This window comes from Dermacentor andersoni, chromosome 2, assembly GCF_023375885.2.
Source record: "Dermacentor andersoni chromosome 2, qqDerAnde1_hic_scaffold, whole genome shotgun sequence".
In the NCBI taxonomy this organism is placed as follows: Eukaryota; Metazoa; Arthropoda; class Arachnida; order Ixodida; family Ixodidae; genus Dermacentor; species Dermacentor andersoni.
Genome location: NC_092815.1, coordinates 34,078,853 through 34,104,261, shown reverse-complemented (window position 1 = coordinate 34,104,261; position 25,409 = coordinate 34,078,853). Strand labels below are relative to the sequence as shown.

The 25,409-nt window shown below is 46.5% G+C and overlaps 1 protein-coding gene across 1 annotated transcript in view; it reads right to left on the bottom strand.

Annotated features, from left to right (window-relative positions):
- The window catches only part of LOC126542478 (zwei Ig domain protein zig-8-like), a 302,005-nt gene that overhangs the window by 153,812 nt on the left and 122,784 nt on the right, over nt 1-25,409 (bottom strand). The window contains exon 2 of the mRNA XM_050189563.3: nt 21,989-22,251. Within this exon, the coding sequence (XP_050045520.1) occupies nt 21,989-22,251 (263 nt within the window). The remainder of the gene's footprint in view (nt 1-21,988; nt 22,252-25,409) is intronic.

Genomic DNA, 25,409 nt, shown 5'->3' with positions numbered 1-25,409 from the left:
CTATGATGACCCATGGAGCGGGGCAAACACTCAAGATATCCGCTAATCTTTTAGTGTCGAAATAGTTGGAAGGCGATATATACACGCCTATGAGAGTAAACAAGAGTTTGTTCTTTTTAACTGTGACGCATATATACTGATTGTCGTCGTGGGGCGCAATCGGTTGCAAAACATAGGTGAGTTCCCGACGAACAAAAATGATGATTTTGCTGCATGCACTATTTGTTGATGACATGAAACATTCGTACCCTGACAGTCTGATTGGTTTCGACAAGTTGGGCTCACAAATGACGATGAGTGGAAACACATTGGTGTACACATACTGACGGAAATCTGAAATTCGTGATTTTAGCCCTCTGGCGTTCCACTGCATGACGGACGCTGCCTTGACTTCTTTTCGGAAGGATGGGGTATGGGTAGCCATCTTTCTAGTTGAGGGATTCAAGCACTGGGCTTAAGGCGTCCAGCACTTTAAGTGCGCTTCGAGCAGACGGTGTCCCCATCTCAACTAAAATCGTTCGGATGGCCTCCATGAGGGTACGTAGCACCGAGATGACTTGATCTGTTTTAGGTGAATCATCAATGGCCGGAGAAGGCTCCGGTGGCGCCGTTACCTTCTGAGGTTCCTTAGCAAGGGAGCGGCTCGGTAGCGTAGGCCATTCCTCTAAAGAAAGAGTCTTATCTGATGCCCTCGTGGAAGTGGTGGGCCCTATCGCGTCGCGACTAAGTGGTACCGTAGTGGAGCGGGTACTATCGCTTCGCTCATGCGCCTTCTTTGAAGACTTACGACGGTGCCGACGTCGACGCCGACGCCGGACTACTTCGGCTGCCTCCCTGTGGGCCGAATTGTCTCTGGCCATTTGCTTCAGAACCGCGCGCTCCCTCTTGATGCGGGGGCAGTCTTTCGACGAGGCTGCGTGAGGGCCGCTACAGTTGGCGCACTTCAGAACTGTGGCACCGCAGGTCACTTCTGCATGAGGTTCAGCGCAACGGGGACACAGAAGCGAGTTCGGACACACGCCCTTTACGTGTCCTAGCCTGAAGCACTGATGGCATTGAAGCGGCTTCTGGATGAATGGTCGAACTGGATGTCGAAAATGTCCGACTTTAACGTGGGAGGGTATGCAATCCCCCTTGAAGATTACTTTTACGCAGCGCGTATTCCCAAGACGGCGCACTTGCGTAATGATCGTGCCCTCGTTTGCCGGCTTGATGAGGCTAGGTAAATCTTCATTGGGAATGGCAATGTCAATGTCGTAAATTACACCGGCTATCGATGTGTCGTCGATCGGGATGAAGGGGCGCATTTTGATTCCGCCAAGCTCCGTGATTTCTTGAAGTGTTCCAAGCGCACTCGCGTTGTACACGTCTATGGCGAGTATATTCTTGCGTGGGTTTATTCTGATGTCTTTAATTTGATCCGGCACCGCACGTTCCAGAAAAATGGATAGGGCTTGCCTGTTCAGCAACCGTAGGTTGCTTGACGGTTCTTCCGGCATAAAGATGATGACGTGTGGCCAGCGCGCAGGCCTTGACTTCATAGTCGTAGTGCTCGCAGGAGGTGACGGCGCTGTGTTGGCGAGCTTTCTCTTCGCCCTCTTACTCCGGACGGGTATGAAGCCGTCGTCGGATGAGTCGTCTTCCGACATAGAGTACAGCTCGGTGTCCTCGGTGTCGCTGGGGGAGCCAACTCGCTTCCTTGCGGTTGACAGCCGTGATGACTTCTGGCCAGGAGGGCCTGTGGCATGCTCCGCGTCCATGGTCGCAAGACGGGGAGGTAAGGCACCCCGAAAGGCAAAGAGTTCACCAAAAATGCAGAGAGCACAGAAACAAGCGTTCTGTCAAGAAGACACTTCGTCGTCTTCTCCTCCTATGCTCGATAAAATATACATAAAATATACATATAGGTCTGCAGTTCAATACTTTGCCACTATGCATGTACTTTTGTTCACCTGCTAAAGATCCAAAAATACCCAATCCGAACCCTCCTTCAAGAAAAAAAATTATAAATGAGAACAGCAGACTACTAAGAAGAATACTACTAATACTAAGAAGATACCTTATTTACTTCACCCACAACTCTGGGGGAACCTCTTAAGAACCTCGCATAATGCAAAGAGAGAAAGATACCAATGCTCATTAATTATTTGCAATGCGTTAATTTAATCTAGAAATCTTAAAATATCATTGCGACTTACGACGCCTCTCATTGCCACCAATTCTAAACTTGGTGTAACGCGTGGTTCTTTAGGGATACTGGGAAATATGTCATAAAATGGCCATTTAGCACTTTCATGCACTTGTTGAATAAATTTTTGCAGTATCTATACTTAATCCGCATACATTAACTTCACATACTGATTTGCCATACATTTTCGCACATTGCTGGGTCGACAGTAGCAGTAAATGAAATAAAATTCTAAAATATAAGCTTCGCCAAGTTTCAACTTTGTGGAATTTGTACTTACGCCAGGGCAGTGGGATAAGTTTTACGCTTCTTGTAGAACACTCTGATAATGCTCCGGAGCGCTTGCATACGTAATTCATTGCAAAAACCGCAATTATTCCACAGACTTTAAACTTTGCCTGCATGTTACCCACAACGTACACCTTTTTTCGCCAAACATAAACAAGGTGCCTCGTTAATTTTACTGAGGGCACCGGGGAAACTAACTACAAAGTCCGTACAGCGCATGAAATTAGGAGGGAGAGAAAAAAGGTTTTAATAATTATTTGTATTGGTCATAATTAGGCGAAAAACGTGAAAGTCTCGGCAAACAATACTCTTAGCATACTCCGCTTTTTTACCAAATTTTTAACTTGATGTCTTATGTAGTTGTTTTCTGACTCTGTAAAACATTGTGAATAATGGCTGTACGATATGCTGTAATGCTTGAATAAGTAACTTTCTACAAAACACTATCATTAACCTACATCGATTAAACATTTACTGTTCGTCACTCACAACATGTTTCCCCTATATTTCAAGGACAACCAACGTGCCTCTCTTCAACGAGGAGACCAGGAAAATCAACTGCACGTCCTGTGTAACGCGTGAATATTTCTAGAAAATGAGTATTCACTTATTATTTTCGAAGCGCCCAACTCATCTTCGCACTTCGCACTTCACATTTTAGTACACGTCTGTCATCGAATGTCACTTATGTTCCCTAAATATAAAATCGCTGCCGTCTTGGTATTCTTACGGAAACAGTGAAACTTTGTAAGCATTTTATATAAGGCCTCTAAACAGGCCGGAAACGAGCGTATAGCAAATCCTATAGTGCAATATATTAAAAGCAGACCTGCCAAAGCCAAGTGGCTTCCCTGATTGGGCCCGGTACAGTAGCAGACGCCAAGACGACATCATTATTAGGAGGAAGCTTTAGCTCAGGCCCTACTCCGATGCGGCTCTTTCTTCTGTTCGTCCAAGAACCCACATTGCCACTGGACGCATCCCTTCCATCCGCCGGAGCGGAAACCTGCGGGTATGCATTCGACGCCATCACCAGGACAGCCCAAGCACGCGAAATTGCCCGCGCTCGCATTCTGACCTCCCAATAGAAGCAACGACGTTTGTACGATCACCAGCACAGAGACGTTCACTTTTCACCTGGATATCTGGTACTCCTGTGGTCCCCGACTCGTCACGTTGGCCTGTCTGAAAAACTCCTGTCTCGGTGCACAGACCCATATCGATTGCTGCGTGCCGTGACTCCAGTTACGTACGAAATCGCCCCAGTCAGTACCAGTGCCTCATCTGCGCCGAATGCCACAGATGTTGTGCATGTCGCACGCCTCAAATCGTATTACTCTCCCTCGTCATGTCTGTTTCTAGTCTCTGACTGTGTCACTTCGTGCTACAAGTCAAGATCATATTACTCTCCTGTTGTCGCCGATATTTAGACGCCCCGGGACGGTTCTTCTGCCGCCGGGGGCAATGATACATGCATATTGCGTGTTTCTTGAGGACGATGCACGCGGGCGCCCCGATCTACGACGAACGCTCTTTGGCTCTCGAGCTGTCGGCTGAACTGGTCAACAATCTTTGTAAATATACTCTGTAAATACTCTCCAGTTCTTAATCCTTCCTTCGCGGAACAATATTACTGAATTTTAAGATTCATGCGCAACATATGAACTGTGTCCGCTTTAGATGTACTATGAGATAATAATAAACACTGACAATCTAGATCGACAATTGGAAACCCACAGACACCAGATATTAAGTTTTTCTTTTAAATGCAACTAATCTCGTCAAATTTGGTGCAGTAGTTGCCGAGAAAACGAATTCTCCTTTTGCATGTATTTAGATAGGAACCCCGGAGCTAAAGCTTCCTCTTAAATCGGCGGAAAACATCATGGAGGAGCTTTTCTTCTGCCTTGGAAAAACAGAAGTAACGCCGCCTCTCCTTCTACGCCAGCTCCACCAATACAGCGACCGTGGGCCTCCACCTGGCATCATACATGCGGCTGAGAGCCCCACTGAGCAACCGGTGGCCAGCGTCACAGACTCTAGACCTGCCCTAGAGGGCCTGCAGTACCCTTGGAGAGCCACACTTCCAGTGGCACTTCTATACATCGAGCTGCGTGCGCAGCAGGAAGCCGGGCTCATCGTCTCCCTGTGTCCTTCCATATCGTGGTCCCTGGTAATGAAGACGCAAACGCACTGAGCCGCCGTTTGCCAAACTGTAGCACTCAGCAGTGCCGTGATAACGGCGATTGCCGCCACGAGACACCCCCTTTGACGACAGGTTATGGCTCTGCCTCCCGACCTCAGGGTTGCAACTGGAAGAACGCCAAAGACTACCAAACATGTCTGAACAGCTGCGAGAGAGCCCGCATTTCCCGACTTCGCATCGACTGCGTCGAAACTGCCGTCCGCCTCTACAACCTGCGATCGAACAACCTCACCAGCTTCCAGTTCCTGCGGAAAAAATACCCGCTACTTAACGCTCAGCCCTCGAGCAGAGCAGAGTGGTGTGTTGGACGAGTTAGTGCATGCATAGCCCTCTTTCTGCGTGCCTCTTTCCGTGTCCTTGTTCATTGCTTCGGACTTCTTGGTTTGCGCCATAGTGCATCTGCTTTTCACCTTGGCCTCGCTGCCCGTAGCGAAGACTTCTCCTTCCCCAGGCTACTTTTGCGAGCCATACGACTCGTGTAGTTGCTTGTCTCCACAAACATGACCTGGCCATTGTAGCTACCGTGCTCCCCTTGGACCTCGGCGGACCCCACGGCCGCTCCAGGGTACAGCAACAAACGCAACCAAGCCATCACCACCCTGCGGTGGTCCAGCCTTGTCTCTGCTTTCCGACAACTCCCCCCTCCCAACCGATTATACTTTCTCTCCGACCAACTTACACATCGCAAGGCGCTGAGCCGTGCTCTCGGCAGGGCTGTAGAGAGTAACGCTCTTTCTTCTCCCCTCATAAACCACTCATCATAGGTTGGCTATACCCTGCACGAGAAAAAGTGGACGAAAGGTCACAGGAGCGCGCGTAGTTTTCTGATGAACATCCACTTTGACGTTCAATACCAGTCTCTTCGGAGTGCGCTCCGTCGACCTTCTGGTCGGCTCTTTACAGAGGCAAAGATCACGACATGAAGGATAACTTTATTTTTTTGGCCCTACAAATTTTTTCACCGAGGAGTGTCTTCGCGACACGTGGATGGTATTTAACATGCGAGATATTGATTCATCTTTCATCAGCACCTGCGGAGAGAATACGTTTAAGGGTAGTGTTAATTTTGCGGTGAGCATTTGCATATTTTTCGTCGGGCGAAGGTACATGCAAGACCGTATAGCGATATAGGGGGATTCCCTTGAGAGAAAAAGAAACCGCTAGGTAGACGGCGAACGCTGCCAACAGTTACAACTTCCGGAGCTGGCCCGGAAAGTTTGTCGTGCTTGGTCTCCACGGATATAGCTAAGAAGTAAGAAAAGTCAACCGGCGAACAAGAAACTCGGAGACTATCTGCGTTTACTCTCAAGCTTTCATGACACTTCCTCCTCGTTTTCGTTTCTTTTTCTTCTCGTTTAGCTACATTGCTCTTATGTCTACCTCGCAGGCTGAATTTCTAGCTCCATGCTTAGGCCGTTCGGGGCTGTTATTTGTCCGGGGGATACGTTGCATTTGTTAGTGGCATATCTTTTTCTTTTTCTCTCCTTCTTCACACACTTTCTTTCTTTCTCGTCCCACGTCAGGAACGGAAAAGAGCTCCTGCTTCAGCGCGGCGTCATGCAAGCACGTTGTTTTCGAATACACCCCTTCACGAGCACACGTCGTCTTACTCACTCTTTATTCTTCTTGGCAAACACTATTTCGCGAGCGCGCCACGCTTCGCCTATAACATTTCCGCTTTTTTTTTTTTTTTACTGTGTGTGTGCGTGTGCGTCCCGTATTCCCCCATGCACCCGCAGTGGAGCTGTTCGCATGTTCTTAGTTTTGCTGGGAAATATTTTGGCCCGAATTGCACGTCGCGCTGAAACCTTCCTGTATACTTGCAAGGTGCTTCAAGGACGTTTGCGCTCGCACTCTCACCTCTCTCTCCTAACAATCTCGCTTTTTTATATATTGCTTTATATTTCATGCTTCTCGTCGCATCGTCAGAGAGCGCATTGTTCGAGAGTCGCCTGCTGCTATCATTTGAGGCTCTCTTCCAGTCCACCTTTTTTTTATGCTCTTGTCTCTTAAACGCGTTTACTGAAAGAAACAGACTCGTTGTGAAAAAACAAAAAAAGGAAGAAGCGAGCAAGGAAGGAGGGTGTGAGATGCAACGGGGTTGTGGGAGGAGAATAGGTTATGCGAGAAAGGGTGGCACCCCGATTCCGCAGTGATGCACCGCCAGCCTCGGCACTCGCCGAGCCGCAGAGGCCACTCTCCACTTCCACCTTGGCTTCCTCGCACGCGTACTTCCTTTGCGAAGCCTGTCTCGGCGCGTCTTTACAGTACGAGGGCCGTATACTGATTCGTCGAAAACCGCGAGTCTGCCTTTCTCCAGCGCATGAAACACCGTCGCTTCACTGCCGCCGCAACCCCCCCCCCCCCCCCAGCTCCCCCCGGCAGCGTTCACTCTATCTTTCTACTGTTGAAGCTCACTCTTTTGCCCGTGCGCGCTGTGGCGGCGGTGGAAAGCTGCCAGCTGTACGCGATTTTTTTTCATCAAATTTCTTCTTTCTTTCGGGGCCTTCTCGCACGCTTCCCAGACAGCGCCCTCTCTCTCTCTTCCCATCGTTTCTTGCTCTCTTTCCCTTCTAGCGGCGAGAATCAATTTTGAACGAGTCGAGCGTGAACATAGAAACTTGGAATGCGGAGATTAGGAAACAGCGCTGAACGGAAGAAAGATAAGAGACGCCGGAAGAGCAAGAAGAAGCAGGCGCGGGAAAAGGGAATGGCTGCGTGGTTGAGGCTAAAGGCGGGCGTCGAAGGAAAGGAGGCCGCTTTTCTCGACGCGCACTTGGAGAAATTCTGACGCGACCAAGCGGCAAACGCTTTCTGCACGCGCGCGAGCGCGCTAGCGTTCACCGTAGGAGAGACCGAATATCGCGTGGACGGGAACTTGTTGCCGCGAAACGCTCGGCGACGTCAGACCGCGGCGTGGACGTTCCAGCTAAAGCGCCGCCAAGGCGTGCAATGCGAGCAGGGTTACCTCTGAAACGCATGGTGTTTTTTTCTTATTTAGTTTCAATATTTTTCCCGTTGCTCCTATTCGTTCCCTTACACCGTTGCCTCTCTTTGTCGATGAGCGAGTTTAGTGAGAAGTTTGACGTCAGCCGTGGAGCGAACGTTTTATCTTCGTCGCGGTTATCCAAAGGCAAGCATACCATGGCATGCCACATTTTATGCCTTGCTTGCTAAATTTAATGTTTTCCCAAATTTTATGCCCGCTCTGCGCTCTCCAGAGCGCAGGGTGGGTAGTTCGGAAGGCGCGAGACGAAGCAAATAAAAGGAAGAGAACAAGGCTAATATCGGCTACTGACATTCATGCCTTGAGCGTAATTCATTGCACTGACAGTTGCACTACCCGGCACGAATAAAGAGTGCCGAGACGCTCTTTGAATACGGCAGGATGCAGTTTTACTTTTCTCATTCGAGGTGTCGACCACTTCTTCTTGTTCTGCGTAGAAAGCAACGCAAATGTGGGCGCTAACAAAGTTTTGGGCTTGAAGCGCAGTGTGGCTGGGCATAAAGGGAAAGAAAGTAAGCAGGCAAAAGCGTGGGCAAATTTATGTACATTATGGTAACTTTTGTGAAACTTAGCTAACCTTTCTTCTCTTCTCTCTCTATCTGCTTCTCGCTAGACATGCACTAGTCACTTCTGTAAGTTACGATCTCGCTGCTATCTTTGCAGTTGTCTTGCTCTTAGCGGCTTGATGCGTATGTGGTACGTCACTCGTTTTTTTTTTTTCTGCAAGTAATTCTTTCTTTTTTTTTTAACACAGGTGGTGTAATATTGAACTACAATGTTTCGTACACCTTATGTACACTCTTGCAAAACTGTCTACGCTGCTGTTTCGACACATGTTTCATTATATAGTAGCGCAAATATCGTCTTTATACCATACACACGCACAGAATTCTACAGCGGAGGCTGAAGAAGTTCATTCTATCTAGCACACGCGCAAGGCTCTTCAGTGCTAACCGGTTTATCAGGACATTTCTGAACTTGAGTTTCGCGAATTAGAGAGAAGCAGTTTGTTTACTTTTTACATTGCACACGACATTGAAGCGCTATTTCGCGATGAAAGTCAGTTTTTGCTGATGAAGTCAGTGTTTGCTGTGTTATGTGCTCTCTCTCTCTCTCTCTCTCCTCCCATCTTTCATCCCCCCATCCCGCTCCCATGTGTAGGGTAGCAAACCGGTTAGGCTAAACTGGTTAACCTCCCTGCCTTCCTTCTCCACTTCTTCCTTCCTTATTTCACGATGAAAACAAGGCGTGCTTTTGTAGTGTTCTTTTCTATTTCATTGCTTTCGCCGGTCTGATGGTAAACACTTGTTTTCTCTTGGTAAATACGGCGCTATTTGTCGAGTCACTCAGTAAAAACTAAAGGCTTTGTGGGACTGCAAGGTGTAGGGGGAATGCAGCGTTTAAGTTTTGTGCAAACAACGGCGTGCATTATTGATTATTCCGGCTTCACGCCTAGTTGTCATATACAGTCGCAAAACCAAATCATTGCATGCACGAATTCATGATGTGATCACAGTGTAAGTCATAGTTATTACCCATCACCTGAAGTAGCATGCTAGTCGATCAGCCAGGCTAATATCACCAGCATATCATTAATCTCTCTCTCTCTCTATCTATCTCTCCCTCTCAAGACGCTGCTCTCGCAGGTACTATCCGACCTTGTAGTCTCGCCATTGTTGCTAAACTGGTTGAGAAGGCTGCAAGCTGATAACGCATACACAGGTACTTACGGCACTGGTGGCATGATTTAACTATGACTCGCGTTAATTATACGGCGCGTTTCAGCGACAAACAAAGAATGATTCAGCATTTAATGTTCCTCGTTTGAAATGTCTTGCTGACATCTTTCTATCCCGCTAAATACGGGTGCTATAACGTAAAACTATTCCAAACTTTCTCATTCCAATCCTGCCATCAGCCCTCCGCGAATGGTCAAAAACTTCTTTGAACCACCCCCAATTCGCCTGTCTGACACGCGACGTCACGAAAACCGTCGTAATAGCTCCCGATCCTATATGACGCGTACACACTGATTATGCATCATTGGACCGAACAAAAAAAATAGTTATTTATGATTCGACGCCTTTTAGCCATTAACCCTCGGCTATTGGTCAAAAGTTTTCGGACTGCACCCACCTGAACTGTCTGTCACGTGACGTCACAAAAACCGCGTCAGTCACCGCGTCAAAGTGACGTGTACGCGTTAAAGATGCATTAATATGCCAAACAAAAACTGAATTTTTTTCTGAATAGTCGCAGGCTGCCCCGTTCTGAACGGAATAAAAAATAGCTGCCGCCGATCGCTCGGACCCTGGCTACTCACACCTGCCAGAGAGCATAGATTTATTTATGTACACAATAAACCTTCTTGCGTGGCCGTGTAACGTTTTCAAGCCCTTTCAGCACATTTACGACCTCGCTCTGCCAACTCTTCTTTGCCGAGGATCCGTTTTAGCGCCATTCTTAAGCTTCCGTTGCACGCCGCCGCGATTTTCGACCAGCCACCTGAAGCCAAGTAAGGGAAAGCGGACCAATCGTTGACGCCGGCACCACCCCCTTCTTGCGGCTATCAATTTTCATTGCACTGGCTCGGCCTCATCGAAACCCTCTCCATCGAATCCGTCTCCTTCGGCCAGTTAGATAAGACAAGCCGCTCACTGTAGGCAATGTTATTCGTTTTTAAAACAAACAATATGGCCTCCTATAAACGAGGAGAGCGTTTCTGTTCAGACAACCTTGCGGGTCACCGCCCGATGCTTGCGTCGGCGGTTACGCAATTTGACGTCAGGAGATTGGAATAAAATCAGATTGGAATAGTTTTACGTTATAGGGCCTACCAGCCTTTACCCGTATCCGGAATGCATGTAGATAAAACACTATACGTGCACCACTAGTACGGGCCGATCATTTTTCGTTTACTTCCCATTGCGTCATAGAAGCTCTGAATGGGATTTCAATATGGCGCCTCTGACTTCGACATGAACCAGTGTTGGAACAATGCGTGCAGTTGCGGTGTTGACTATTGCCCTCAAAACTGCTGATAAGCACCATCCTTACATGATGACTATGGAGAAGATGTATTGTATTGTATTGTATTGTATTGTATTGTTAGAAAAGAAAGAGTGCGGCGCGATCTTCTATGGGCGTCGGGCCATCGTGGTCATCATCATCATCAGCCTAGTTACGCCCACTGCAGGGCAAAGGCCTCTCCCATACTTCTCCAACTACCCCGGTCATGTACTAATTGTGGCCATGTTGTCCCTGCAAACGTCTTAATGTCATCCGCCCACCTAACTTTCTGCCGCCCCCTACTACGCTTCCCTTCCCTTGGAATCCAGTCCGTAACCCTTAATGACCATCGGTTATCTTCCCTCCTCATTACATGCCCGGCCCATGCCCATTTCTTTTTGTTGATTTCAACTAAGATGTCATTTACCCGCGTTTGTTCCCTCACCCAATCTGCTCTTTTCTTATCCCTTAACGTTACACCTATCATTCTTCTTTCCATAGCTCGCTGCGTCGTCCTCAATTTCAGCAGAACCCTTTTCGTAAGCTTCCAGGTTTCTGCCCCGTAGGTGAGTACTGGTAAGACACAGCTGTTATACACTTTCCTCTTGAGGGATAGTGGCAACCTGCTGTTCATGATTTGAGAATGCCTGCCAAACGCACCCCAGCCCATTCTTATTCTTCTGGTTATTTCAGTCTCATGATCCGGATCCGCAGTCACTACCTGTCCTAAGTAGATGTATTCCCTTACCACTTCCAGTGCCTCGCTACCTATCGTAAACTGCTGTTCTCTCCCGAGACTGTTAAACATTACTTTAGTTTTCTGTAGATTAATTTTCAGACCCACCCTTCTGCTTTGCCTCTCCAGGTCAGTGAGCATGCATTGCAATTGGTCTCCTGAGTTACTAAGCAAGGCAATATCATCAGCGAATCGCAAGTTGCTAAGGTATTCTCCATCAACTTTTATCCCCAATTCTTCCCACTCCAGGTCTCTGAATACCTCCTGTAAACATGCTGTGAATAGCATTGGAGATATCGTATCTCCCTGTCTGACGCCTTTCTTTATTGGGATTTTGTTGCTTTCTTTGTGGAGGATTACGGTGGCTGTGGAACCGCTATAGATATCTTCCAGTATCTTTACATATGGCTCATCTACACCCAGATTCCGTAGTGCCTTCATGACTGCTGAGGTTTCGACTGAATCAAATGCTTTTTCGTAATCAATGAAGGCTATATATAAGGGTTGGTTATATTCCGCACATTTCTCTATCACCTGATTGATAGTGTGAATATGGTCTATTGTTGAGTAGCCTTTACGGAATCCTGCCTGGTCCTTTGGTTGACAGAAATCTAAGGTATTCCTGATTCTATTTGCGATTACCTTAGTAAATACTTTGTAGGCAACGGAAAGTAAGCTGATCGGTCTGTAATTTTTCAAGTCTTTGGCGTCCCCTTTCTTATGGATTAGGATTATGTTAGCGTTCTTCCAAGATTCCGGTACGTTCGAGGTCATGAGGCATTGTGTATATAGGGTGGCCAATCTTTCTAGGACAGTGTTCCCACCATCCTTCAACAAATCTGCTGTTACCTGATCCTCCCCAGCTGCCTTCCCCCTTTGCATAGCTGCCAAAGCGTTCTTTACCTCTTCCGGTGTTACTTGTGGGATTTCAAGTTCCTCTAGCCTATTCTCTCTCACCTTATCGTAGTGGGTATTACTGGTACTGTACAAATCTCTATAAAACTCTTCAGCCACTTGAACTATCTCATCCATATTAGTAACGATATTGCCGGCTTTGTCTCTTAACGCACACATCTGATTCTTGCCTATTCCTAGTTTCTTCTTCACTGCTTTTAGGCTTCCTCCGTTCCTGAGAGCCTGTTCAATTCTATCCATATTATAGTTCCTTATGTCCGCTGTCTTACGCTTGTTGATTAACTTAGAAAGTTCTGCCAGTTCTATTCTAGCTGTAGGGTTAGAGGCTTTCATACATTGGCGTTTCTTGATCAGATCTTTCGTCTCCTGCGATAGCTTACTGGTTTCCTGTTTAACGGCGTTACCACTGACTTCTATTGCGCACTCCTTAATGATCCCCATAAGGTTGTCGTTCATTGCTTCAACACTATGGTCCTTTTCCTGGGTTAAAGCCGAATACCTGTTCTGTAGCTTGATCCGGAATTGCTCTAGTTTCCCTCTTACCGCTAACTCATTGATTGGCTTCTTATGTACCAGTTTCTTCCGTTCCCTCCTCAAGTCAAGGCTAATTCGAGTTCTTACCATCCTATGGTCACTGCAGCGCACCTTGCCGAGCACGTCTACATCTTGTATGATGCCAGGGTTCGCGCAGAGTATGAAGTTGATTTCATTTCTAGTCTCACCATTCGGGCTCCTCCACGTCCACTTTCGGCCAACCCGCTTGCGGGAAAAGGTATTCATTATCCGCACATTATTCTGTTCTGCAAACTCTACTAATAACTCTCCTCTGCTATTCCTAGAGCCTACGCCATATTCCCCCACTGACTTGTCTCCGGCCGGCTTCTTGCCTACCCTAGCAATGAAATCGCCCATCAGTATACTGTATTTTGTTTTGACTTTACCCATCGCCGATTCCACGTCTTCATAGAAGCTTTCGACTTCCTGGTCATCATGACTAGATGTAGGGGCGTAGACCTGTACAACCTTCATTTTGTACCTCTTATTAAGTTTCACAACAAGACATGCCACCCTTTCGTTAATGCTATAGAATTCCTGTATGTTACCAGCTATGTTCTTATTAATCAGGAATCCGACTCCTAGTTCTCGTCTCTCTGCTAAGCCCCGGTAGCACACACAGGACGTGCTCGCTTATTAGCACTGTATATGCTTCTTTTGGCCTCCTAACTTCACTGAGCCCTATTATATCCCATTTACTGCCCTCTAATTCCTCCAATAGCACTGCTAGACTCGCCTCACTAGATAACGTTCTAGCGTTAAACGTTGCCAGGTTCATATTCCAATGGCGGCCTGTCCTATATGAACACAACAATCATCGTGGTATATGAGGAATAATTTCCTCCTTATTTCCTACGCTTCCCGTAATTTCACTTTCGGTGCTCATTTGCAGTCCCATGCGGGCGCCTGTTGCGGGAATTTTTGAAGCAACCTCGGAACGAGGGAAGCTGATCACCGTCATAATAATGATGCTGGCCAGACAGAAAGCACGGCACACTTTACAGACATTCGCTATTCATAAAATACAGTGCACGCCAACTAAGCAGCCCATATAATGCGGTCCGCCGAGGCAGCTTCTTGAGTGAAATATTATAAACGATCGCTGCGAACGCACAGTGTGACGCATGTTAATATTGTATACTCAGGTCTGCACAACCGAGGCTAATCATGTCTCAACGCAGCATTCACGCGCATTTGCGGCCAGCGATTGCGTGCGTGCGTGTTCGTCGGCGCGTCGTATCTCGATTTCCCAGCGAGCGTGTGCACATATGTGCACAAAACGCGCGTTTCGCGAATTGTGCTGCGGGTTTTAGCTCGAAGAATGTGGGCGTTTTGGCAGTGGAAAGTTAACGTAGCGCGAATGCTTTTGGAACCGTTCGGAGATACTTTCGCTACGCGTATACAGACTTCGTCGACAGCAGTGACATGTTTAATTTGAAACATGTCATTGAACATTTGAACGATCCATAACCTTTGCGAAATGCGAAGGCTGTGGGATCGTTCCCCAGCTGCGGCAAGTTGTTTTTTCATCCACTTTCATTTCCATTAATCTACCGTTTCTTTATTTCATTTATTAAACGCAAGCAATTCCCCCTGTGTTTTCTTTAGTGTCAGTGTTTGTTGGCTTCTCATGATATGACTAATAAAAATCGGACCCCTCGGTTAACCCCCCTTCTTCATGTTTAATTGGGACAATATTATCTGTTTTTGAATCCTTCGATGTCTCATAATTTGCGCTAGCTGCGATGTGAACCACATCGCAGCTATAGCTCACGTGGCTTCGCCAAAGACTCGTTCTGAATCAGCTCCTGCTGTTCCTGTACGGCCAACGCGGCAGCTTTGCCCACGTGATGAATCATGACACGTCACGCCAATTGCAGCGTTAGTAATACCAATGATGGTGCTCGCAGTCACTTATCATCAATTCATGATTACAGTTCCTATTTATGATTCACTTTTTTTACTCAATTTATATTTGCGGTTATATTAAAGGCAACGCCATAGTGTACAAACAATAAGTTTCCATTCATTGCGCACCTAAAACGATCTAACTGATTGAAGCGCATTGAAAAGAGACCGGACTAGCGGCTTGTTGCTCCGGAATGGTCTGCTATCGAATGGCGGTCATTCTTAGGGGGACAATAAAACGTTTTTGAATCGTGGTGACGATATCTGAAACATATCAGGACTCATTACAGTTGCAACAGTACTAATTAGAGTACAGCAACGGGTATAAAAGACCTAAAAGAAGTGAACCGGGTATGAACATATCAATATCACGGGAAGCGAGGCGGTCTTTGCGCAACACATTTGTAGCCCAATGGTAAAAACGCAAGCGAAGCTCAAGACTAGGCGGACAAGCAAAAGCGCTGTTGTCGCAATCTTGAGCTAGATATTTAACACAACACGGCGCTCACAATCGTGTTGGTATATGTGCAAGCGAGTGTAATAGCCGACTAGAAAAGGGGGCAAAGCCGAGGGAGACAAGCCTCCCAGTGGAGCAAAAGCCGACGTGAACGAGTGGGGTGACAGACTACTAGGCCTGGCCAAATCCGTTCTGTTTCGTGGGAGCCACTCGAATCACTCAACCGCGCGACAACTCTGGAAGGCCGCTCTAACGGTCGGTTAGCGTTTGCGTCCAGCCGTCCAGACAATTAACAAAAAGTGGGGCATCAGTTCATGCAAGAGCATGATGACGCGAAGAACGCATTTCCTACACGTTCTTGGTGTGGCCTTTTTTTTTTTTTTTTGGCGTGGCCTTTGGATCGGCATGGAAGCTTGGGCAAGGACGGGCCGCTCATGCCTGGCAACTTTCATCCAAGTTGTCTTAGCTGAATTGTCTTCCACGTTGTCGTTTCTGCCAAGCGCACTTTCTCGCCGTGGTTTCAGCGCAATGTTAGAACATCGTGAAATGGACTTCAGACGGTGAATTGGCCGGAAGCACTTGTTTGTGCGGTTGTCGTAGTAGCCGTGTGTTCTACCTTCTTTCGACCTTACGTCACCCTGCTGCCGCATAGAGCGAAAATCATAGTTAGCTTTAAGATGATGACGAGGGCTTTCATCCACCAGGCACTTAGTATTATAGGCGCAAACATAGCCTGTGACTTCGTCCCCTACAGTCGTTTATAGCTTCATGTCCACTGCACTGACTCTGGAAAGGCGCAGTCTAGAGGAAAGCCAGAGCGTCGCAGCTTGCGCATCGCCAGAACAAACCATCGGGCCTGCTTTCGGCAACGGCTCCTCCATTTTCCGAGTGGCCGGTTCGGTCATCTGCACGTGACACGGCGCTCGGTTCGGCGCTACACAACAGCCGAACGAAAGGTAAAGAAAATAGAGAGACTGCGAGTGGTAGAACGTGAGCAGGGCGAATCGCAAGACGCGTGGAGGCTATATCTACGTCCCCTGTGTCGTCTTTCCCTCCTCCGGCGAGAAGCACCGGGTGGGAAGAGTGTCGAGCAGCGCGCCGTCTATAGGTCGGTGGCACAGCAGGGCACGCTGTGTAGTATAAAGCGAGTGCAGTAAACGCGAGCATAATGACTCTTCCAGCGTTATTTCGCGGACTTCTTTTCTGCGATCAGAGTCATCTTATATATCTCTTCTCGTTCCCTTCACGCTGAAGTTTCTTTGTTGTCTGTCTCGTGCGATAGAAGTGAGTTCCTTCACTGCAGAAGTCCCGAAGAAAGGGGGAAAGATGGGCGCTGGCACAAGAATGGTCCATTAAAACGTGTGTGTGCACGCTTTCCCCCGTCGCTTCACAGCCATTTTGGCTGAGCGCTGGATGTATACCGGCTAAAACGACAAGAGGAGCAGATCTGAGCATTGCCGCTCAGAAGAAAATACAAACTTTAGGCTAACGCCACCAGTGGGTAGGCTCGCGGACGACGCCCTTGGAGAGCACGAAGCCAGAAATATGGCTGCCGTGCGACGGAAGAATGTAAGCGTGGCGAGAAATGGCGTTGAAAAGGGAAGCTCTTTCGGGAAAAGAGGGCTTAAAATAATTTATGAAGACGAGCGGTATTGAGGTGCACGCGCGGAAAACAAGGGGCCTTGCTTACATGTAAACGACGCCAACTGTTTTCTCTCGTCTCTCTCTCTCTCTCTCTCTCTCTCTATATATATATATATATATATATATATATATATATATCAGAAGCGGCGAAGGAAATTCGCTATCCTGGCGTAAACAGGCGCCTGCCCGGATCGTTATATTTTCAGAAACTTTTTGTGCGCTTGCTAACTCAGCGTCGAGCGCCTCAGAAAAGTGCGTAATAACGGCGGTAGACATAGAGACCCCCCTCCCCACCCCCACTTCCCCGTTCTCGTCGTTAAGAGCAGACCAACCATAGACGTGATATATCTGATTAACGCGTCAGCCTCAGTGAACGAAGCGTGGAGCAAGGAAGTTCACTCATCTGTAAAAAAAAAAAAAAAAAAGGAAAGAAGAAAACGTTAAAGGTTAGAATAAATGTAGCAAATTTCATTAAATAAGGCTGGACGCCAGAATGTGTGTTCACGAGAGTGACGATTGCTAATGTATGTTTTCTTTCATCTTTCTTTTTTTAGCTTGCTCCAATGGCTGGCTACTGCTGTCGTTGCGTCGATAACAAAGACTTTACTTATTGCATACATTCTTATTTTCGCAAGTGTGATGGAACAACGCGACCATGCATGTGTGTATAGCACGTTGCATTTTATGTGCGAGGTTTACGCTAATGAACGATGCTAATCTTAAACGTATATACGGTGATTTACAGGCGAGAAGTATCTATGGAGGCGGGGCGTCACAGACAACATATATGATATTTGGCTTTGCTGTAAAGGGAGGGTGCGGGACAAGAGGAATGTATATTTAAAGCGTGCACGATATGAGACAGCGCGGGAAAGCAGCTTTACCGTCTTCTTACTTTCGCTACTCATGAAAAACACGCGAACGCGTTGTGCAATCTTTCCAGAGCATGACAGTGGAATTCGCGCATGGCGTTCTGCCGGTGCATTTTCGACGCGTTGTCACCTCAAGTGCGAACCTCCGCGTTATGTGCATTTTTACAGCGGAGCTGTTAAGGGCTTTCCCACTATCGCGTCCGCGTGTAGAAAAAAATCCCGAAGATTGCGCAATATCGGGCTGAACCGCGGCGGAGGTGCACTTCGCCATCAAGAGGCGCACATACGCCGCTTCGCTGGTCATCCTTCTTCACAGACTGTAAAGACACTGAGTTTTTTTTAGCCCTGTTAAATTGTGTTTCGTGCGGCAGCCTGTATACGTTGCAACCACAATGAACGACACTCATCCACTATTACAGCGCTGGCATGGCACGGCACGAAATAGGCGCAGCAGCACCGCGTCCAAAAGACTTTCGCAAATAAATCTATCACGTGCTTGTCTCTTCGATTAAGCGATTTGTGGAGGAACAGAGTTGTGAAATTTATGCATATCTGCTTGCGCCTCTATAGTCGTTCCGACAAAGCGCTTTCGCCTCATTCTTGATGGGGTGTGCTGCCTTTAGACCACACAGCGCCGTGCGTGCGGGTGGCAATGGTAGCTACGTCTTTGAGGGCCCGTTCGTAGATTGCAGCACAACTGCGACGGGACGCATTCCGTGCTTGTGCGCTGTATTTGCAGCAGACCCTCATTGTGCCACTGAAGAGGAAGGGTTGACAGAGCATCCAACATGGTGTGCCTGTGTGCGGGTGCTTGTTTGTAAAATAAATAAACAAATAAATAAATAAATAAATAAATAAATAAATAAATAAATACGCTCACACATCGCTTATGACTACGGCATCCCCCGTGGTGCCAATCTACTTGAACACGTTCCTTTAATCGGGCATTTTAGCGTGTATAAGACGTCTGTATATGGGTCTGTGACGAATTCGCTGAAACTGATTTACGAACGCTATCAAAGACGTAGTTGTATGACTTAGTTCAAATAAATGAAGCGCGATTGCAAGGACTCTACACAGATGAACAAAATAAGTTTTCATTGTGCCGTTCATATTCTCTGAAACCACCGGCGAACGGGGAAGCTCAAGGACCACGTGCAAACATTGTAAACATTTCGAATATCTCTGGGATGTTTCGCTGAAGCATACACGTTCGCTTCTCTCTCTTACGATGTTGTAACGAGGAGGTTCCTCGAAAAGCCTGGTAGTGCAGGTATGTCAAGCCGTATGTCAGAAACCTGTTTACAATATAACATGGTAGAAATCAAATCCTTCGAACAATGTCTCTTCGTTGCCTATATACCCTGCCAAGCAAGACCTCTCATTGTTGATGTCACGCCGAGCATGAGACGTTCCCCTTGCTTGTTACTAAGGCATTCTTGTTGTTCCAAGCATTGTTGCTACTGCCACGCCTGCCTTTCTTTCTTTCCCTTTTGGCTGGTCATCGTTTTTCACCCGGTTATCTCTGTTACGCTGTTATCGTTCGACGCATGTCACGTCTACCTATCTCCAAAGTTGCTGTAATGTTGCCGATATTGTAGCGTAAGAGTTTTGTCCAATGAGATTGAGCACGGCGACGCGAGCAGTGTTGTACCTTATGGAGTGTGCGAGAATGTGCGTCCGATGAATGTGCTCGCTGCTATCATGATTTGAGTATTGCTTGCCTAATATTCCGGGCTAACGCTCACCCAATAAAGAGGTAAATTGTTACCTCACGCTTCAAGTATTGAGTAGTTTGTAATTTCAACAACGTGGCATTACGAAATTCGTTAGCACCCCCCCCCCCCCCTACACACAAAGAAAGAAAAAATATACAGAAAGGGTAGAATTAGCCTCACTCAAGCGAGAAGCAATCAGGACACTATGGAGATCGTATGTTTGAGATGTTGAACACTTGGTGCTTGGGACGAGCGAATAATGTAGACTGATTTTACACGACAAATCACGTATCTAGTTTCCGCTTGTTAGCCATCTGTTAGAACCGCTGCGCAATGACGCTATTATGCACAAAAAGAAGTCACAAGACTAACAAATGAGTCTAATGTTTGGGATATCAAATGAGCTACGTCGGATCTGATCGCAGCATGTTTCACTCATAAAAGAAACAAATATATCTAGACTCCCTTGTGTTTTGAGATGGAAAGAACATGAAGACAGTGAATATTCCTCCAGCTAGCATGTCCCTGCAAAGGGAACACTTAAAGAGTCACTTGTTGCGCGAGTGGTGTAATAGTGACACTATATATATATATATATATATATATATATATATATATATATATATATATATATATATATATATATATATGCATATATATAATCCACTTCTCACCTTTACTTGTGAAATTATTAACGCAAGTATAAAAATGCGCAGTGCAGTTATACAAGGTTATGAAAAACCGCAAAATGAAAAAAGCACACACCTGTCTCTTGGTGATGGCTAATTGCCAGTCTTTTTTCATTTATCAATATTCTTTTTTGTTCCGTAGCTGACGAAAACTTAGACTTAAGACATCGCATTCGAGGAATCGGTGATTATAATTTGCCCACGTTTTGTTTGTGACGTATGGCTTAAGCAAAAGCTTAGACACACTGCCTGTAAATGCACAAAGGTTAGGAAAAGGCCCTCGGTTGCCGGCATTTTAAAAAAAAAGTTTTTCCTATCCTATCCTATCCTATCCTATCCTATCCTAGGAAAAGGCTCTTTGTCGCCATTGTTCCGTTGTTGCTGTTGTTTTAATGTTTCATTATTTCCCCTCTTATGTCAATTATATTCCTCACTTCGGGAAATCATGTGCACGGGCCAGAAAACGTGATTTGGCGCTCGTCATCTGCACTAAGCACGCACATGCAATAACGCAGGGTACAGTCACCCACAAGCAGCTCTTGGTGAGAGAGAGAATGAAGAGGAAAGGCAGGGAGGTTAACCAGATATCAGTATACGGCTTGCTACCCTACACTGGGGATGGGGGATAGGGACTAGAAAGATGACAGAGAGGAAAACGCTAAAAAAGAAAAAAAAAAAAAGAAACACGCACACAAAAGGCGTTCCAGTTAAACTCGTTCACACAGGCGGGTAGATCGCAAAAAGCGCTATAGCGCTTGCACGGCCTTCTTCTGTGACGGTAGGTCCTTTCGATGTTGTAGAATGCTTTTTTCGCATAGCGGTTGGTCGTCCAGTTGGTCAAGTTCGTGGCGAAGGCATGCCCTCTGTGGACTGTACTGCGGGCAGTCTGTTCTTGGAAATATCTATATAACTTTGCGAGCCAGTCGGCCGTGAATTGGCGCATTTTTTCCAATTTTTCTACATTTAAAATAAAATTTTAAAAATATTCCCAGACGCATAAGCGTAGAGCATACTAGTGCGACTGCATTTTCGTTGGTTCTGAGTAAAAGTCTTCATGTGTAATAGGGGGAAAAGTAGACTGTGAACGCCGTTTGAGGAGGATTTCGAGTGAGAAAGTCCGATAAGATCCGTTGCAAAACTACTGTTCGTGCAATGTTTTCCCTTGTTATGAACGCACGTGTCAGCAACGCGGTACATGCTTTGCCGTGAGCTTCGGCCCGAAGCTTTTTTCAGTGGACAAGTAGGAGGTTTCTCGCCCGCCTCGGTTGCGTAATCAGGCTCGTTGCGACACTGCGCTTCGCAATCCCGCCATTGCGTACTCTCTCTTCGAGGATTTAGCTGAAATATGACTTCTTGGTCATCTTATGATCAGTGAATATAGAAGTATTTGTCAGCCTAGAGCTTGCCATACGCCTCAGCATACTTGCTTGTTACCTGTCTCATAGAACGCGGCAATCCGTAAAACCCAGAATTTACCTGTGGGAGCCCGTACACTCTCGTGTGATGGACCTCTGGCGAGGCCCAAATTCTGTGAGTTTTCTGTACCTTGGCCGCCGTTCGAGCGCGTGCTTTATGTGTGACCAATAAGGTAACAGGCATCATGTCGTAAAATCGTTGTAATCTTGCAGCACCTGTTGATTTATCCATGTCCTGAAGCGTGCGCAATAATTCGCAAACTCGAAAACCTCGGCACAGTTACCGCGTGGACCTGTGAAATAGTACAGACCCTACGAGGAGCTTCCCAATGAAAAAAGAGTTAAAATTCCCTGACTGGTTTTCATGAGTATGCCACTCACCGTCCTTTCACCGAGATTGTTGACTATGCAGTGCAGGTACACGGTCTGCATCTGTTGCGTGGTGACGTTGCGCGGCGTGCTGTTGTCGAACGCCGGCTGCTCAATGTCCGGGAACAGCTTGGGGTTCAAGATCTCGGGCGCCGACACGAGCGACGCCTCGGCCGAACGAACGCGGCGCGACGCCACCCTCGAAGCGATGTTCCTGGAGTCTTGGGGGGGCGACGTGGGCACGTCGACATGCGGCCGGCGGCTCTGTGCAGGACCTGCAGCAGACATAGAGAGACGGGCAAAAAAAAAAACTGTATCAATTAATGCTTTTTCGGGCTTATTATCGCCGCTTACAACAACGTGCGCAGAACCTTAAGGACAGGATATACGCAAAAAACTTAATCTTGTGCTTGAAGCCAAGTCATGGAGTCCCTTCTTTTTTTATTTGATTGGGTTGCCAGGAAACATAATGCAGTAATTATATCTAACCGCGGCAGCCAGTTTTACACAGTAACTTCACCAGGGACTTATCAAATGTATTGTTCATGAGCCATCGCTAATAGTCGCCACCTTTATCATTGCTTAATTCAGACCCTAAGTGCGTTTTCGGCTACCGTACTTGTTCCAGGATAAGCCCAAGCTAGATTACGGGCATCCGCTATCGGTCAGCGGATATTGTGCTCATGTGGTTGACTCCAGGGTTAAGTGGTGGCTGGTTTAAAAGCAACCCCAGAATGAAGTTTCCGGAAAGAGACTCCGTCCACCTGAGAGCGATTGTGGGGAAGGGAGCAAGCACGCGGAGGGATGTGGACAGGCGTCTCCCGGTCGAGGACAAATGAGGGCGGGGCAAGGGTGACAGGAAAGTGAAACAAGAGGCGTTATAGGTGGCGAAGACTGCGATGTGCAAGATCAACCTTTAGGTCATGAGCATGTCACCATTTTTAGGCCATGACCACTGGACAGCTATGTTAACACGTGAAGACTCGTTAAGCCTGCGAATCTGCTCACAAATGTTCAGAGTTTTTGTCACTTGTTTACGCTACCTAAGTACATTGAAGCTGTCAGAATAGTGATGGCTTTGTTGACGTTAGGCGACTGATGGGGGCTTCTAACGCTTTGTGTATAGCCGTCAACTCAAATTTATTTGTCAGACACTGCCGGCCACCTTTTGGCGGCCATGGCAGGAGTGGCACCATAAATACAAGGACGAAAACAGTATACATTTGCAAAGTTTGTGAGAACAGTAAGGACCATAATAGGGACTAAGCAGATTGCGAATAGTACTATAAAATATTTACTTATCGAATTTTTACTCTGGTAATGCGGGAAAAGAGAAAACGGAGAGAGATAAAAAAACTAATTGTACCATGATAAGCTCCTTAATGAGCCGCTTTGCATACGGAAAAGGTATATTCTACAAAGTAATAAGTTAGCTTACAAAAATACTGATGAATCACATGGATCAAACAAAATTTTACTCCGGAATGAAAATGGAATGAAGAAAAAGCAATGCTATAATACGATGGTTTATCATATCGATTGCACTAAACACAACATAAAAAAATCAAATCTAATGAATTCGTCTGCATAATTAAGGGTACTTTCGATCTCAGGATTTGTCGTATTAAGAAAGCTATTTCTCCTCTTTTACCAAGAATTAAGTGCTGCGTTCGTATAGATCACGCCGCGTCTCTTATAGGTACAGTCACCTCAATCGCTGGAATCGGTTGAACGAGCTTGCGGAGCTTTGGTGCCTCGTCAGTGGTAATCGTCGTGTAATTGCATGGTGCGAGATCGTCCTAGATGTTAGTTATGATACAATTTCTGTAGAAACATGATTGTGACCACGCAACTGTCGAAATATGGTGTAGTTTAAGTTTGCTTGCTTGCTCGCGCTGCTTGACAAACTCTGAAATGGCATTAGGTTGCGCGTGCTCTTGTAGCGTCGGTATAGGTCTAGGCATGAAGTCATTGAATCTACACCCACTCGATCATAGTTGAGACGTGTAACTGTAGTGTGTAACAGTGATATAGAAAAAAGTGGGGGTTAATACTGTAGCGTACAGTGGTGGTATGTCCTGTGGTATTAAGGTGGCAGCCAAGACGTGCCTGGAGTTTCTGTTCTCGCTTTCTCCTTTATCAAGAGCGCAAATTTGCCACATGCAAAATTGATCTACACTGTTATACTATGCCTTCTACCGTCGGCGGACGCGATACGTCGTGCTTCCTTTCTTTCTTTTTTTAGCAGTGGTCGAAGAAGTTGGAACAGTTGGAAGGAGCTGGAACACTCATCCCTGACATGGACAAATCCCCTTGAGAGAACGTTGGCTACGGACTGCGGCCCTCATTGTTCGGCCACTGTTCATGAATGCAAGTCTTCACGTTTATGCGATCCATTGGTTCTGTGTGGATCCATTCGCTTAGGTAACATATTGTGGCGATATGTTTGCTAAAGAAGAGGAAGCGGAAACACTTGGGAAATGAGAAGGACGAGTTGTTTATGCGACGCTGCTCCGGTCTCGCGCTCCCAGCCGCGCATTTCGGACAGTAAATTCCGCTCGCCAGCATAATAATAAGCATTGTATCCGGTGCACAATTTCGCAATTGGCTGTGGGATATAGCCAACCAGAGTTGCTCGTGAGTTGACTCTTCAACTATCAGTTTACATGGTCGGTTCATTCAAGGAAACTGTCTAATTATCAGTCTGATATTTCCAGAACAAAATTATCCATTGCCATCTACTGCGAGAATAATCAAGTTTGCGCATCGCAAGACATCTTAACGGCGACATAGTACACGGAAATGTTAAGAAGTCTGAACAAAAAAAAATATGGCGAAAGGTGATGTGCTTAGTTTTATAGTTCAATAGGAAGTAGAAAGAGCTCAGAAGGACTTGGCGACAACGCTGTTTCGTTGCTTCCCACTTCGAATTTCTCAGTTCGATCATTGCAAAACGTTTGCGTTTATGTTTAACGAATCAGCCAGACAGAATATTTAAAAATGTTTTCACTAAGATTTATGTTTAGTATTAACCCACATACTACCAATAATTTTGATCTACCTAAACGAACATCAATTTGGTATCTGCGCGAAGAAACCAGTAAACATAAATCCATTAGTTGAAAATACTCTATCAGTTTATCACGTTGAACAACTCAAACATTCAGTTAGGTAACGTACGCATTTGCGTCGTTCGCTCTAATATGGTACGTACCAAGCGCTAGCACGATATAGCTACTCATATACATTTGAGCAGACTGCGTAAATGGTGGAGAAGACACCGCCTATATACGTACGTAGAGTGATCGCGCGTGTAGCGCTGCTCGGTGAGCATAGCCGCTAAACTAGGTAGGCAAAAGAAGAAAAAAAAAAGAAAGAAATACAAATGAAGCGATATTAGAAAACTAGCAAGCAACAACTAATATCGAACTCT